The following is a 12,083-nucleotide window of genomic DNA, read 5'->3' on the forward strand; positions in this document are numbered from 1 at the left end:
TACTCATGGCAGAGAGTCGGGGATTTCTGCCCCAATGTACTGTATTTACCTGAATCCAAGACTAGTTTTTCCCCAAGTTCTCTGATGTTAGAAATTGAGGTGTCATCTTAAATTCAGAGTTCTCTTCCTTTGCAGTAAATACAGGTATAACCTGTATTTCACCTCTGTAAGAGGTGAAATAGAATGCCAAATAGAATGACAAATTTAGAGTTGTCTTCTATTTGGGTAAATACATGTTCAGGCCTCTATATTTTTTTTTGCCTTAAAACAAATGACAAAATTTATACTAGTCATACTATTAGTTACATTTATACTAGTCATACATACTAGTTACAGTATTTTTTTAAATGACAAAATTTTCAGAGATATTTCATCTAGAGTGCCTTAAAAGCCTTTTCTCTTTCACCTTCACCCTTTGAGGTAGATCAGTAATTCCCTTTCTGCAAATGAGGAACTGAGGCTGAGAGGCTAGGAGTGGATTTAAAGGTTTCCATTAAACCAAAGATTGCCTAGAATTATCTTTTCATCAGACTACATTCATTTACATGCGAGAAGTTTAACTGAAAGTGTTGGTTTGTTGCTGGGCAAAGTAAGAGGAAATAGCACTGTGCTGTACAGATAAAGCTTATTATTGCATGACAAGATTTACCTCTCCTCCTGCTCCTGATTCATTTAGCAGAACCCCACCCAAACTATTATACAAAGATAGATATCAGAGCTTCAAAAACAAAACAAAACAAAACAAAAAAAACACCAACCAAAAAAACACCAGCTAAAGGAAAGAGGCTAGGAAGAAACTAAGTGATATTTTTGTTACTCGGGCCCTCTTCCTCAAAATGGATCCCACCCACATTGATCTTTACATAGGGCCTCTCCTTTCTCTTTGCCAAGTACATCTGCAAAGGTGAGGCACAACTTTTCCCTGTTTTCTGAGGACTGTGGGAGGAGCATATAGCATTTGCAAACAGACTCACAGAAACCAGTAGGCTCCTTTCCTGTCACAAATAGAGTGTGCCTGGCACAGCTCCTAAAGAATCACTCAGAATAATCTTTTTCCACAAATAAGCAACATCAAGGGATCAAAGAGATGTTTAAAAGAGAGATGACTTCTATAACAAGAGATGTATTAGGTGTACTAAACCAAGACCTTTCTTACAATGGCACAACATTAACTTTTCATAACAGGGAATACAGCACAGCCCAAGACAAGCTGGAAGGAGCAGAGATTCACTAATAAGGTAAAGATAACAAGGCCTTTTCTGTTAGTAGCAAGGAGGAAATGAGGGGTTGTGTTTTCTGGATAATTGAAAATTTGGTGTAAAAGCAGAAACCTAAAGTAAGAGGCATTGGCAAGACACACTTGGAGTTCTTTTGTAATTATTTTTCCAACAAAAGGGGGACAAGATCTCTGCTTTCATTTGCCAAGGAAGTGCTCATTAAGTGAAAGAGAAGATGGATAAATTCCGAATGATCTTCCAGTTCCTTCAGTCTAACCAAGAGTCATTCATGAATGGAATCTGTGGCATCATGGCTCTTGCCAGTGCACAGCTGTACGTTGTTTTTGATTTCAACTGCCCATGTCTCCCAGGTTACAATCTGGCCTATGGAATGGGTATCCTGTTTGTGCCACCCCTAGTCTTGTTCTTGATGGGATTCGTGATGAATAATAATGTCTCCATGTTGGCTGAAGAATGGAGGAGGCCCACAGGGAAGCGGCAGAAAGACCCAGCTGTCTTGCGTTACATGTTCTGCTCCATGGCACAGCGGGCTATGATTGCTCCTGCTGTTTGGATTTCAGTCACACTGCTGGATGGAGAATGCTTCATATGTGCCTTCAGCACCTCTGTGCCGGTAGAGAAGCTGGGGAATGACAGCTATATAGGCCTATCTGAGAAGGCCATGAGGAGGATTCTGGCCCGAATTCCCTGCAAAGACATTTACAATGGACAGCAACTTATCGCCAGAGAAGTGGCGACCAGGTACCTGCGCTGTGTCTCACAGGTAAGCAAAAGGTCTGATTGCAGGAACTGGCTTAAATTAATTAAGTATAGAATGCTGATTACAGAGAACAAGGCACCAGACAGTTAAGGCAGCAATGCTTTATTAGACTAGACTGTATTAAAATATAATGTTTACATTTACCAGTAATAGCCATCACCCCAAATGTCCATGAGGAAGCTACAGTTATCTAGGGAAGAGGCACAACCTTGTCTTCCTTGTTTTGAGATGCCACTTCATAGAATGACAGGACACAACTTTAAAATGTTACACAAAGGAAAACCCATCTCAATGCAATTTTCATGATTTACTCTTCTTATTGAACATCAGAACTGCAAATGAGGGAGTCAACAAAGCTGTATATCAAAAAGTACAATGACCTAATTCCTTACTGTAATAATCTCATGAATTATTTTTAAGAGGCATGAACTACAGAAAGCAGATAAGAGGGGTAAGAACAGACTCCATAATTAAACTTTCCTCCCCTTCCCAAATTATCTTACCATACTTTATTTGCAATGCAAATGCAGCAGTCAGATACAGCCAGTGACCTCAAGCTAAGCCCGGTAGGTCAATACAGTGTCTTCCTGTTGCTATGTTCACCCTACATTTGTCCCCTGCATCTTAAAAAGGATGCAAATTCCCTCCAGGTTATCACCTGGGAATGATGTAAACACCACTTAAAAATCTAATGTTACAATCTCTGTTCCTATGAAACAGATGCTGCCACCTCTCCAGTGTTCTCTCTAAGAGGGATTCCCAGATGTTGCTGACTGCAACTCCAAACATCCACAACTGCAACAGCCTTTGCTTGAGGATTATGGGAATTTTAGTCAACAACATCTAGGAATCCCAGAGGGAACACTGCACTCTTCTGTTCTCATTAGTATTGCCTAGAATTCTGAACATCAGTCTTTTCTTTGCTGGGTATTAAATGGGTGGCCATTACTTTTCTCAACAATCAACATTAAGCATCCACTGGCATAAAGTGACACTGCAACAGATTGTGATCTAATTAAAGTGAATGAATTCAGGTTCCATACCATGTTAGTTACTGCTTTTTCACGTTGGCATTGTAAGTAATAAATCAATTATTTAAACAAGTTCTAGTAAGATCTGCCTACTTTCTTATCCCTACAAATGGACTAAATTTGGCTCAAATAGGTTAGGTGGTCCATGTTAGAACTCTTGCACCTCAGTTGTTAAAGCGTCCGCCATCTTGGATTGGGGTGGATGACATCATCACAAGCTACACCATAGGGGTGTCCCTATGTGTCATTCATTACAACTGTACCAAATTTGGCTCAAATCAGTTAGACAGTCCACAAGTTAGCTCACTTGTATCTCAGAAGTTCACACATCCGCCAACTTGGACTGGGGTAGATGACATCATCACAAACTATGCGACTGGGGCATTCCTATGTGTCTCTACAGCAAATTTGGTTCAAATCGGTTAGGCGGTTCACATGTTAGCCCACTTGCGCCTCCAAAGTTTCTGCGTCCACATCACAAACAACACTGTTGAGGTGTTCCTATGTGTCCCTACAACTGTACCAGATTTGGTTCATACTGGCCCAGGCATTGCAAAGTTGATAGTGGGGTACGGACACACAGACACACAAACGGAATGCCAGGTGATCTCATAAGTTTAATGGAAAGTAGGCTAAAAAATACCTAAACACTTCTAATAACTTGACTTCAAAATGTTCTCTAGCATTGTTGAAACAACTTGTTAGGTCCAGCATTAGATAGAATGTTATATTTTTGCCATCCACTGGTGACTAAAACACACACAACTTTATCTTGACTTTATCTTCTAAGTCAAGAACATAAACTATGCATTGATCTAGAAAAACTGAGTTTGCTTATAGAACTTATCCAGCCTTTTAGGCCAAATCCATAGGTTACCAACAGTGGTGTAGGAGCCACTGTGGTACAACTGTTACCAAGCATGGCTGCATTCACATAACACATTTGATCAGGGTTGCCCAGAAATTCTGGGTTCTCACAATCAGTTCTGCAGGGCTTAGCAATCCTGGTTAACTCTAACCAGGATCTCTGTGATTGTGTGAACGCAGCCCATGTTTACATTTTAGCCAGGGGCCAGATTGGCTCAGGGTCAAGAGACGCTTTCAAATGATGAGATGTGATGATGGCCACCAGCTTGGATGGCTTTAAAAGGGGCTTAGACAAATTCATGGAGGACAGGTCTATCAGTGGCTACTAGTCTGGTGGTTGTGGGCCACCTCCAGTCTCAGAGGCATGATGCCTCTCAATACCAGTTGCAGGGAAGCAACAGCAAGAGAAAGAGCATGCCCTCACCTCTTGCCTGTGGGCTCCCCAGAGGCATCTGGTGGGCCACTGTGTAAAACAAGATGCTGGACTAGATAGGCCTTGAGCCTGATCCAGCAGGGCTGTTGTTATGTTCTTATGTAAGTCCTTTCCTGTCACTTGCAAGCTCCAGGATTAGATGCAAATAAGTGGGAGCCAGGAAAGATGCAGATCCCCAGCTGAGGCCAACTACTGCAAGGCTCACTTGGAAGCACCACCACACATGGCTACAGAGCAGCCCTGCCCTCTTTACCTATTGTGGCACAACAGGAAGAGGTTGCTCACCAGAACAGGCTGGAGAAGACAAACTTCCAGTATGAAGAATAACAGAAGGTTACCTATTGCCAGTGAGGAGTAGGGATGTGCTTGGAACTGGTTCAGAGGTCCCTTATGGGCCTCCAAACTGGTTCATTCAGCCAGTGGTTCTGTCGAAAGAGAGTCAGCATAGTATAGTGGTTAGAGTGCTGGACTAGGACCGGGGAGACCCGGGTTCAAATCCCCATTCAGCCATGATACTAGCTGGGTGACTCTGGGCCAGTCACTTCTCTCTCAGCCTAACCTACTTCACAGGGTTGTTGTGAGGAGAAACCTAAGTATGTAGTACACCGCTCTGGGCTCCTTGGAGGAAGAGCGAGATATAAAATGTAAAATAAAATAAAATAAAATAAAGGTGAGAGCATAGCTTTAAGGGTGAGGGAGGGTGCACTTAACCCTTCCTCTGCTTTCCCCCTGTTGGCGCTGTGTTTGTAATGTCCCTGTCGGGGCAGCAGTGTACTCCCTGCCGCCCTGTGCCCTCTTTGGCCGGAAGTGGCCAGAAGTGCTGGATGCGCATGCATGAGCAAGTGCAGCGTGCACATGCACCCAGCGTATGCACACGCACTCAGCACTTCTGGCCACTTCCGACCAAAGAGGGCACAGGGCGGCAGGGAGGTACAGAGCTGCTCCAATGTGGACTTTACAAACAGAGTGCCGGGGGGGGAGCAGAGGGAGGGGTAAGTGCACCCTTCCCCACCCTTAAAGCTATGCTCCCCAACCTTTGAACTGGCCCTTGCCAGTTCCATGCACATCCCTAGTGAGGAGGCAGCCATCCTGCTGGGGGATGGGGTGAACAAAGATGTTATCTGTGAACCATGGGCCAGATGAAAAACAGAACTGGATTCCAAGAGCTGGTGAGGGTGGAGAGGCCAGACTGGACCTTTTGAGGCCATGGGGAAAGCTCACAGGACTTAAGGAGAGCAGGGTGAGAGTAACCACTGCCCTGGCTATAAAGATATAAAGGGCACTTGAGCCTGAGATATTGCAGATGGAATCCTTTGATGCCCATGATACCTAGCTCTGCTCTGGGCCTCTGTGACATGAAGCTACCCCTTTGGGGGGTAGGGATGTGCATGGACGGCTCTTGCAGGCATGGGCAGGGCACGGTTCCCCTAAAAAACAGGTCCTTACCTGGCCTGCTGCCGCCCCACTGCTTTTCCAGGTCCTGTGCTCGCTCTACCAAAGGCCACATAGGGCCGCTCCATGCAGTCTGCGTGTGGCGTTGGCATGCACAGGCTGCAGGGAACAGCGGCGCAGCCATGCACGGCCTTTGGCAGAGTGAGCACCGTGCCCGGAAAAGTGGTGGGGCGGTAGCAGGGCAGGTAAGGACCTGCTTGCCTGCTTTTTAAGGGAACTGCTCCCTGCCCTGCCAAACCAGTTTGGCTCAGGCGCCCAAGCTAGTTTGGCGCTTCCAAAAAGAGGTGCCAAACTGATTCGTGCACATCCCTACTGGGGGGATGACACAAATCCCCTGATTCTAACCATATCAGAAGCCGAGAGCAAAATTAGCCTGAACCAGAACAACAGCAACAAAACCGGACCAAATCCCCAAACTGGATGGATTCCTTAGTTTCATGTTTAGCCTTTTTAGAATAGGCTAAGTCCTGCAAATCCTAGTTCAAAGACAATGGAGCAGCATCAAGTCCACACATAAAGGTGGGAGTAGGGTGGCTTTGCTGCAGAGGATTAGTCATGCAACTGTTTCCACCACACTCGCCTACCCTCTTTCTGAATGGCTGGATGATGTGTTCTTCAGAGAGTGGGACTGGAGCACAACGGAGGAAAATGCATTTGGGAGGAAACACACTCGCCTCACAGCATAAGCTGGAGACTCCTCTTGTCAGCTTCACTTCAGCAGGAGTCCAGCTAAAGCAGTGTTCTTCATTGCCATGCCTGGGAGCCAGTGGCAGCTCCCATGAACCCTAAGTGCAGCTCCCTGACTTATTGTTTATTAGGCCTGTGTGAAGCTTTAGCCAAAGCCAAATATTCCCACACAACCCCCTGGCACCATGCGAAGGCTACCACAGCCACTATGCAGGGCTGTACTTTTACCCTGCAGCACTGGTGGGATTATTGAAGAGATATGAGGGTTTCTTAAGCCCCAGCGCCATCTTGGAAGGCATGCATGCAACACTGGAAAATGTAGTGCTTCCCCATAGAACTCTATGTGGAAAGCACCTAGAAGGACTATCTTTCTCAGTGGTCTGTGCATACGTTCCAAGATGGTGCTATGGCTCGAGAGAGCCACTGCGGGAAGCAGGATGCTGGACTAGATAGGCTTTGGGCCTGATACAGCAGGGCTGTTCTTATGTTATGTTCTCATTTCTTTTGAAGGCCCCACCAGCCTGGGCAAAGTGCAACACTGTGCAAAGATCTCTCACATTATGGCCCTCACACTGATGGGTGTGCTTTGTGTTTTTTGGGGGGGTTTTGTTTGTTTGTTTGTTTGTTTTGCCAAAGTGGCCTCCACTTGGATAATAGTGCAGATCACTGAGAGAAAGTCTCAAGGCAAAATCTGAAGGCTGCCAAAGGGGTGAGTGTGTGTATGAAAGTGAGCAATGAACTAAAAAAAATGAACTAAAAAAAAATGTATCCGCCTCTCTTACAATTTAATGGATGTTTATGATTTTAAAATTAAAGCTGTCTAGTGCCTAGCCCTGAGATTAAGCTAAAACATTATTTTAAATGTAAACTTAAAATACATGGGAACTGCACATACAAGCCAGAAATCTCAGAATTAATCTAAGGGTCAGTTCATATATGACAGCTATCCCCACACTATAACCCCTGGAGCATGTAAAGCAGGGATGGGCAAACTTGGCCTTCCAGCTGTTTTAAGACTACATCCCCCAGCATCCCCAGCCACAATTTATTGTTGCTGGTGAAGGTGGGAGTTGTAGTTCAGTAACATCTGGAGGGCCAAGTTTGTCCACCCCAGGTATAGAGCTATATAGAGAAATAATGTTTCCACCATCATAGATATCCAAGTGCCATTGTACAACCACCTGTAAAGGAGGTGCTGGTTCACACCAATGGGACAAGCATGGCTGAGATATTAACTGAACAGCAGCCTCATTTACCCCAAAGTAATCATTTGTGGGGTTACTGTGTATATAGCAGCCTTAAGATTCCTATAATTTTGAAGACATCACCAAATTAATCATTGAAAAGTTACATTATGTACTGTATGGTCCAATCCAGATTTCTCTTCCCCTGATACGTTCTCACTAGTCTGGTTTTCTCGTTCAGGCAATGGGCTGGTCCTTCGTGCTCCTGATGACCTTGATGGCATTTCTTGTCCGATCCTTACGTCCCTGCTTCACTCAAGCTGCCTTCCTGAAGAGTAAGTACTGGTCCCACTACATTGACATTGAACGCAAGCTCTTCGATGAGACCTGTACTGAGCATGCTAAAAGCTTTGCCAAGGTTTGCATCCAACAGTTCTTTGAAGGCATGAACAAGGACTTGAGCATGGGTCACTCACACTTGCCTGAGAAGGCACCTTCAGAAGCAGGGGAAGAGAAGGAAAAACTACTGGGCATCATGGATCAAGGAACCATGAATAAACTTCTGAAGAACTGGCACAAATGTAAGCCTCCTTTGTGCCTTAACCAAGAGGAGTTCCAGAATGGGAGTTGTTGGGCAGGAGAAATTATACGCCCCTACCCACCTAAGAGAGAATATGCAACCTATTACAGCAAAGTCTGAGGATGGAGTGGACGTGAACAGAGAACAGGTATCACTTTAGAGAGAGCTTCAAGGGACCTTTCTCATCAAAGAGATCCAGCAATCATTCAGAATGCATACAAAACACCTTTCCAGAAGTGTCATATCTCCATTTTCCACAGGGCAGAACAGAATTAAGGATGTTAGCATGGAGTAAAACTACGAACACAGACAGCACTCAGCAACTGAGTTGGTTTGGGAGAAGGGAGAAGTTTGGGAGAAGGGGCAGGTGATAACTGAATCAGATGGCTGCTGTGATAAAACTAGACTGATGTTAAAACTAAGAGATGGTTCATCTTTGGCACAATGTATAAGCTCAGTGTTGTTTTCAGTATGCTATTTATTCCCCGCTAAACCATGAACGGTAGAGCATCCCTCTGCATTTGTCTCAGCAACAGGCAACGTCAAATTTGGATATGAAAATCCATACCATCTGCAATTATTATCTGCACAAAAATCACTTGCCAAGTTTCCAATGAAGGTGAAGGACACAAAACCTAATTTTGGGTTGCTGTTTTTTAAATTAAAAGCACAAAACAAAGAATACAGACATTTGTTAATGAATACATGTATGTTGGTGGAAAAACACCCAGGTTTTCAGGCCTTGCAAGTATGCTTCAGGCAGAAACCAAAAGCACAACGCCAGTATTTCAGGGACACTAGAGGGCACTATAAGCCAGCAATACGTTCCTATTTCTGCCTTTATTGTACACAAGAGTTCCTTTGGCTTTTATCGCAGACAATGAAGTCACTGGGACAATCAAAACCTGTGTTCTACCTGGGTTTGGGAGCTGTGTGTGCTCTCAATTTTCAGTTGTGTGTAAGCAACTTAAGAGGAAAACTTGGGTAGATTGTGTGGAAGCAAGGAAGGAGGAGGTTTTCCTCCTACCTTGCTTCCACACAACTGAAAATTGGGAGCACACATAGCTCCCAAACCTAGGTACAGAGTTTTTGAGTCTGTGAATGACATCTATGAGAAAATGTGTTAAAATATATGGAAAAGCAGATTGAAAGAGTCTGCTTTAGGCAAATATAATTTTACAGCAGTATTAAAAGTACCCTAGTAGGGATTGGGAAGGGTTACATTCAGATATTACAAAATCAGATACACTGGCTGCCTTCTAGTTAAATCAGCAGCTGGTGTCTGTCCTTTCATAAACAAAGTGAAACTGCTCAGATAAATCATCTTAGCCAAGTTCTCAGAAAATGTGAAGAAATTGTACAGGAAAAGAGGAGTCAAATTGTGATATCAGCTAGTCTCCTCTGATAGTTTCTAGTCATCCTTCAGTGGATCCCACAGTGCTATCATATGAGAAGGATGTGGGGCAGGTCTCTTCTCAGATATCAGAGGGCTGATTAATTTGTTGCTTCTTGCAAGGGGTGGCCCAAGATATTGTTGTGCCTGAGGTGAGGCACCAAATGCTGTCTCCTCCCACAACCCTAGTGGAGGCCTAGTTGTGGGGTTGGGGCCAGGTCCCTTTCAGAATTGACCTTTGCAAACTTTGAAAGTGATGCTGGAGGTGTGGAGGAGGAAAGGTTGCCAGCACCTTCCTCTTCTCTCCTCATGCTTCTTGCAAGCTTTGCAAGGTGTGTGAGGAGAGGCTCCCTTTGCAAAGCTTGCAAGGGTCAGACTGGTCCCAAAGAACCACTCTGATGGTAGCTGTGGGAGGTATCTTACCATCCTGCTGGTGCCCCATCAATCTGTCACCTAGCACCTCACCTTGCCTCATGAAAGGGCCACCCTTGCTTCTTGCTTTTCCAAGTTGTGCAGCATTCAGTGTAGCCTTTGCAGGGTAAATTTTCTTTGGAAAAGAAAGCATGAAAACTTGCAATATATTTGTCAAGTCCACTTAGGGCAGGGGTGCCCAGCCTTGGGTCCCCAAATGTTTTTGGATTACAACAGCATGTGGCTGGATATGATGGGAGTTGTCCAACAATATCTGGGGACCAAAGGTTGGGATCCCTGACTTAGGGAGTACATACATACAAAATAGAAATCTAAACGCTTCACGTTAATTTGGCCATTAATTGGGGGAGGCAGCTGCACCTTTGCTCCCTCCAACACACACACACACACGTGCCCATGGAGGCTAGCTTTATTTATTCTGGGGCCATAAATCCTTTCAGAAGTTGTGATGTTTGTAATAGTCTGCTTACTTACAACTGAACAGGTTCAGTGGGTATTACAGAAATGCATCAAACCACATAATTATTACTATGAGTTTACACATGCATACGCAGCAGCACTCAGCAACTGTAATATCAAGTGTGAACACCATCACAGATAAAGCACTGTATCATCTCAAGCACAATATTTTCCACTGAGGCAATTCATCCATCCATCTGCAAGCCATCAAATGATGAAACCAAACAAACAATGTACACACACGTGTGAAACATCCCCAGGTCTCACACTGGCATCAGTTCAGACTACCTAAAAACCCAGCCAGCTTTCTGCATGGTAAAATGCAAATTGCTGCTTTCTCCAGCAAGTTTTTCTTGTTAGATTTTTATTCGCTTACAATACCCGAGCAACGCTGGTATGCATTGCTCAACAGTACTAATGCCCTTGTAGTTAGATATGATTTCTAGGGAGGTTCTATGTATCCCAGGTACATTTCAGGTACTTGACAATCTGGATAAATTTGAGAAACTAAGAGGAATGCTGAGTAGCTTATTTAGTATTCAGAATTACTGCCATCCATTGGAGGGTATTCTAACTGAAAATCCAAAGGGAAAGCTTAAGATATATGACTGTAGCCATTAAAACATATTACAAAGATGGCAGATAAAGAAATCTGAGCTGAAACAAAGTTTTTATTTATATACCACCTAAACCTGTAATTATTGCCAATTGTGCATTAATTCCTCTCATACAGTTTTAAATATAGTAATCATTGTGAAGTTTAGCAATAAAATGTGTTGATGGATATTTCTTTAACAACAGTGCTGGGGATGTGCTTTTTCTTGTGGAAAATAAGTCATATTTGATTATTAAAGTCATAAATTGAAAACAGCAACATTTTCCACACTACTCTGAATTCACTACTGATTTCATGGCTTCTCTTTAGTGATTTTATGGCTTCTCTTTGTTCTGATGTTCGCTTGGCAGGCATATATAATCCTAGATTTGAAAGGGTGAAAAAGGCTCCAGAACACCTTAGTCCCGCCCTCCTCTTTTAGGCGGCTCCTACTCTTCATATCCAAATGTCCTGAAAGATTATAAGATTATATAATGAAGAATCTGGCAAATTTTCCTTTAGGGTGCATTTTGAAACCCATCGTTTGTGCAGTGAGCACATTGTAAAAGTACATGCACTGCATTTTGTCCAAGTATACGATATTATCTTATGGATCAATTTCTGTAAAAACAAAAATACCTGTTCTTCTTGTTTCCGCATCACATAGGGAGGCACGCATTTCTCTGTCATTCAAACTAGACATTCACAACTCTTTTCAATAATTCTGTCAGTGTAGAGCAAACCTGAGCCACCTAATGGCACAGCGGGAAATGACTTGACTAGCAAATCAGAAGTTGCCAGTTCGAATGCACACTGGTATGTTTCCCAGACTATGGGAAACACCTATATTGGGCAGCAGCGATATAGGAAGATGTTGAAAGGCACAATCTCATACTGCACGGGAGGAGGCAATGGTAAACAAATGGTAAACAAACTCCTCCTGTATTCTACCAAAGAAAACCACAGGGCTCT

General features: G+C 43.8%; 1 protein-coding gene across 1 annotated transcript; it reads left to right on the forward strand.

Annotated features, from left to right (window-relative positions):
- The first annotated feature begins 1,452 nt into the window (after positions 1-1,452).
- On the forward strand, positions 1,453-9,211 carry CALHM1 (calcium homeostasis modulator 1). The gene is made up of 2 exons (XM_053311898.1): positions 1,453-2,001; positions 7,894-9,211. The coding sequence occupies exons 1-2, from the start codon at positions 1,453-1,455 to the stop codon at positions 8,350-8,352; spliced, it is 1,008 nt and encodes a 335-aa protein (XP_053167873.1). The 3' UTR covers positions 8,353-9,211.
- Positions 9,212-12,083: the final 2,872 nt, after the last annotated feature.

The sequence above is a fragment of the Hemicordylus capensis genome, chromosome 3 (assembly GCF_027244095.1).
Source record: "Hemicordylus capensis ecotype Gifberg chromosome 3, rHemCap1.1.pri, whole genome shotgun sequence".
Classification (NCBI taxonomy): Eukaryota; Metazoa; Chordata; class Lepidosauria; order Squamata; family Cordylidae; genus Hemicordylus; species Hemicordylus capensis.

Excerpts from the sequence above, each read along its gene's own strand:
- CALHM1 (XM_053311898.1), top strand. The coding sequence starts at position 1,453 with ATGGATAAATTCCGAATGATCTTCCAGTTCCTTCAGTCTAACCAAGAG. Across the intron at positions 2,002-7,893 it reads ACCTGCGCTGTGTCTCACAG|GCAATGGGCTGGTCCTTCGT; the intron begins GTAAGCAAAAGG and ends TTTCTCGTTCAG.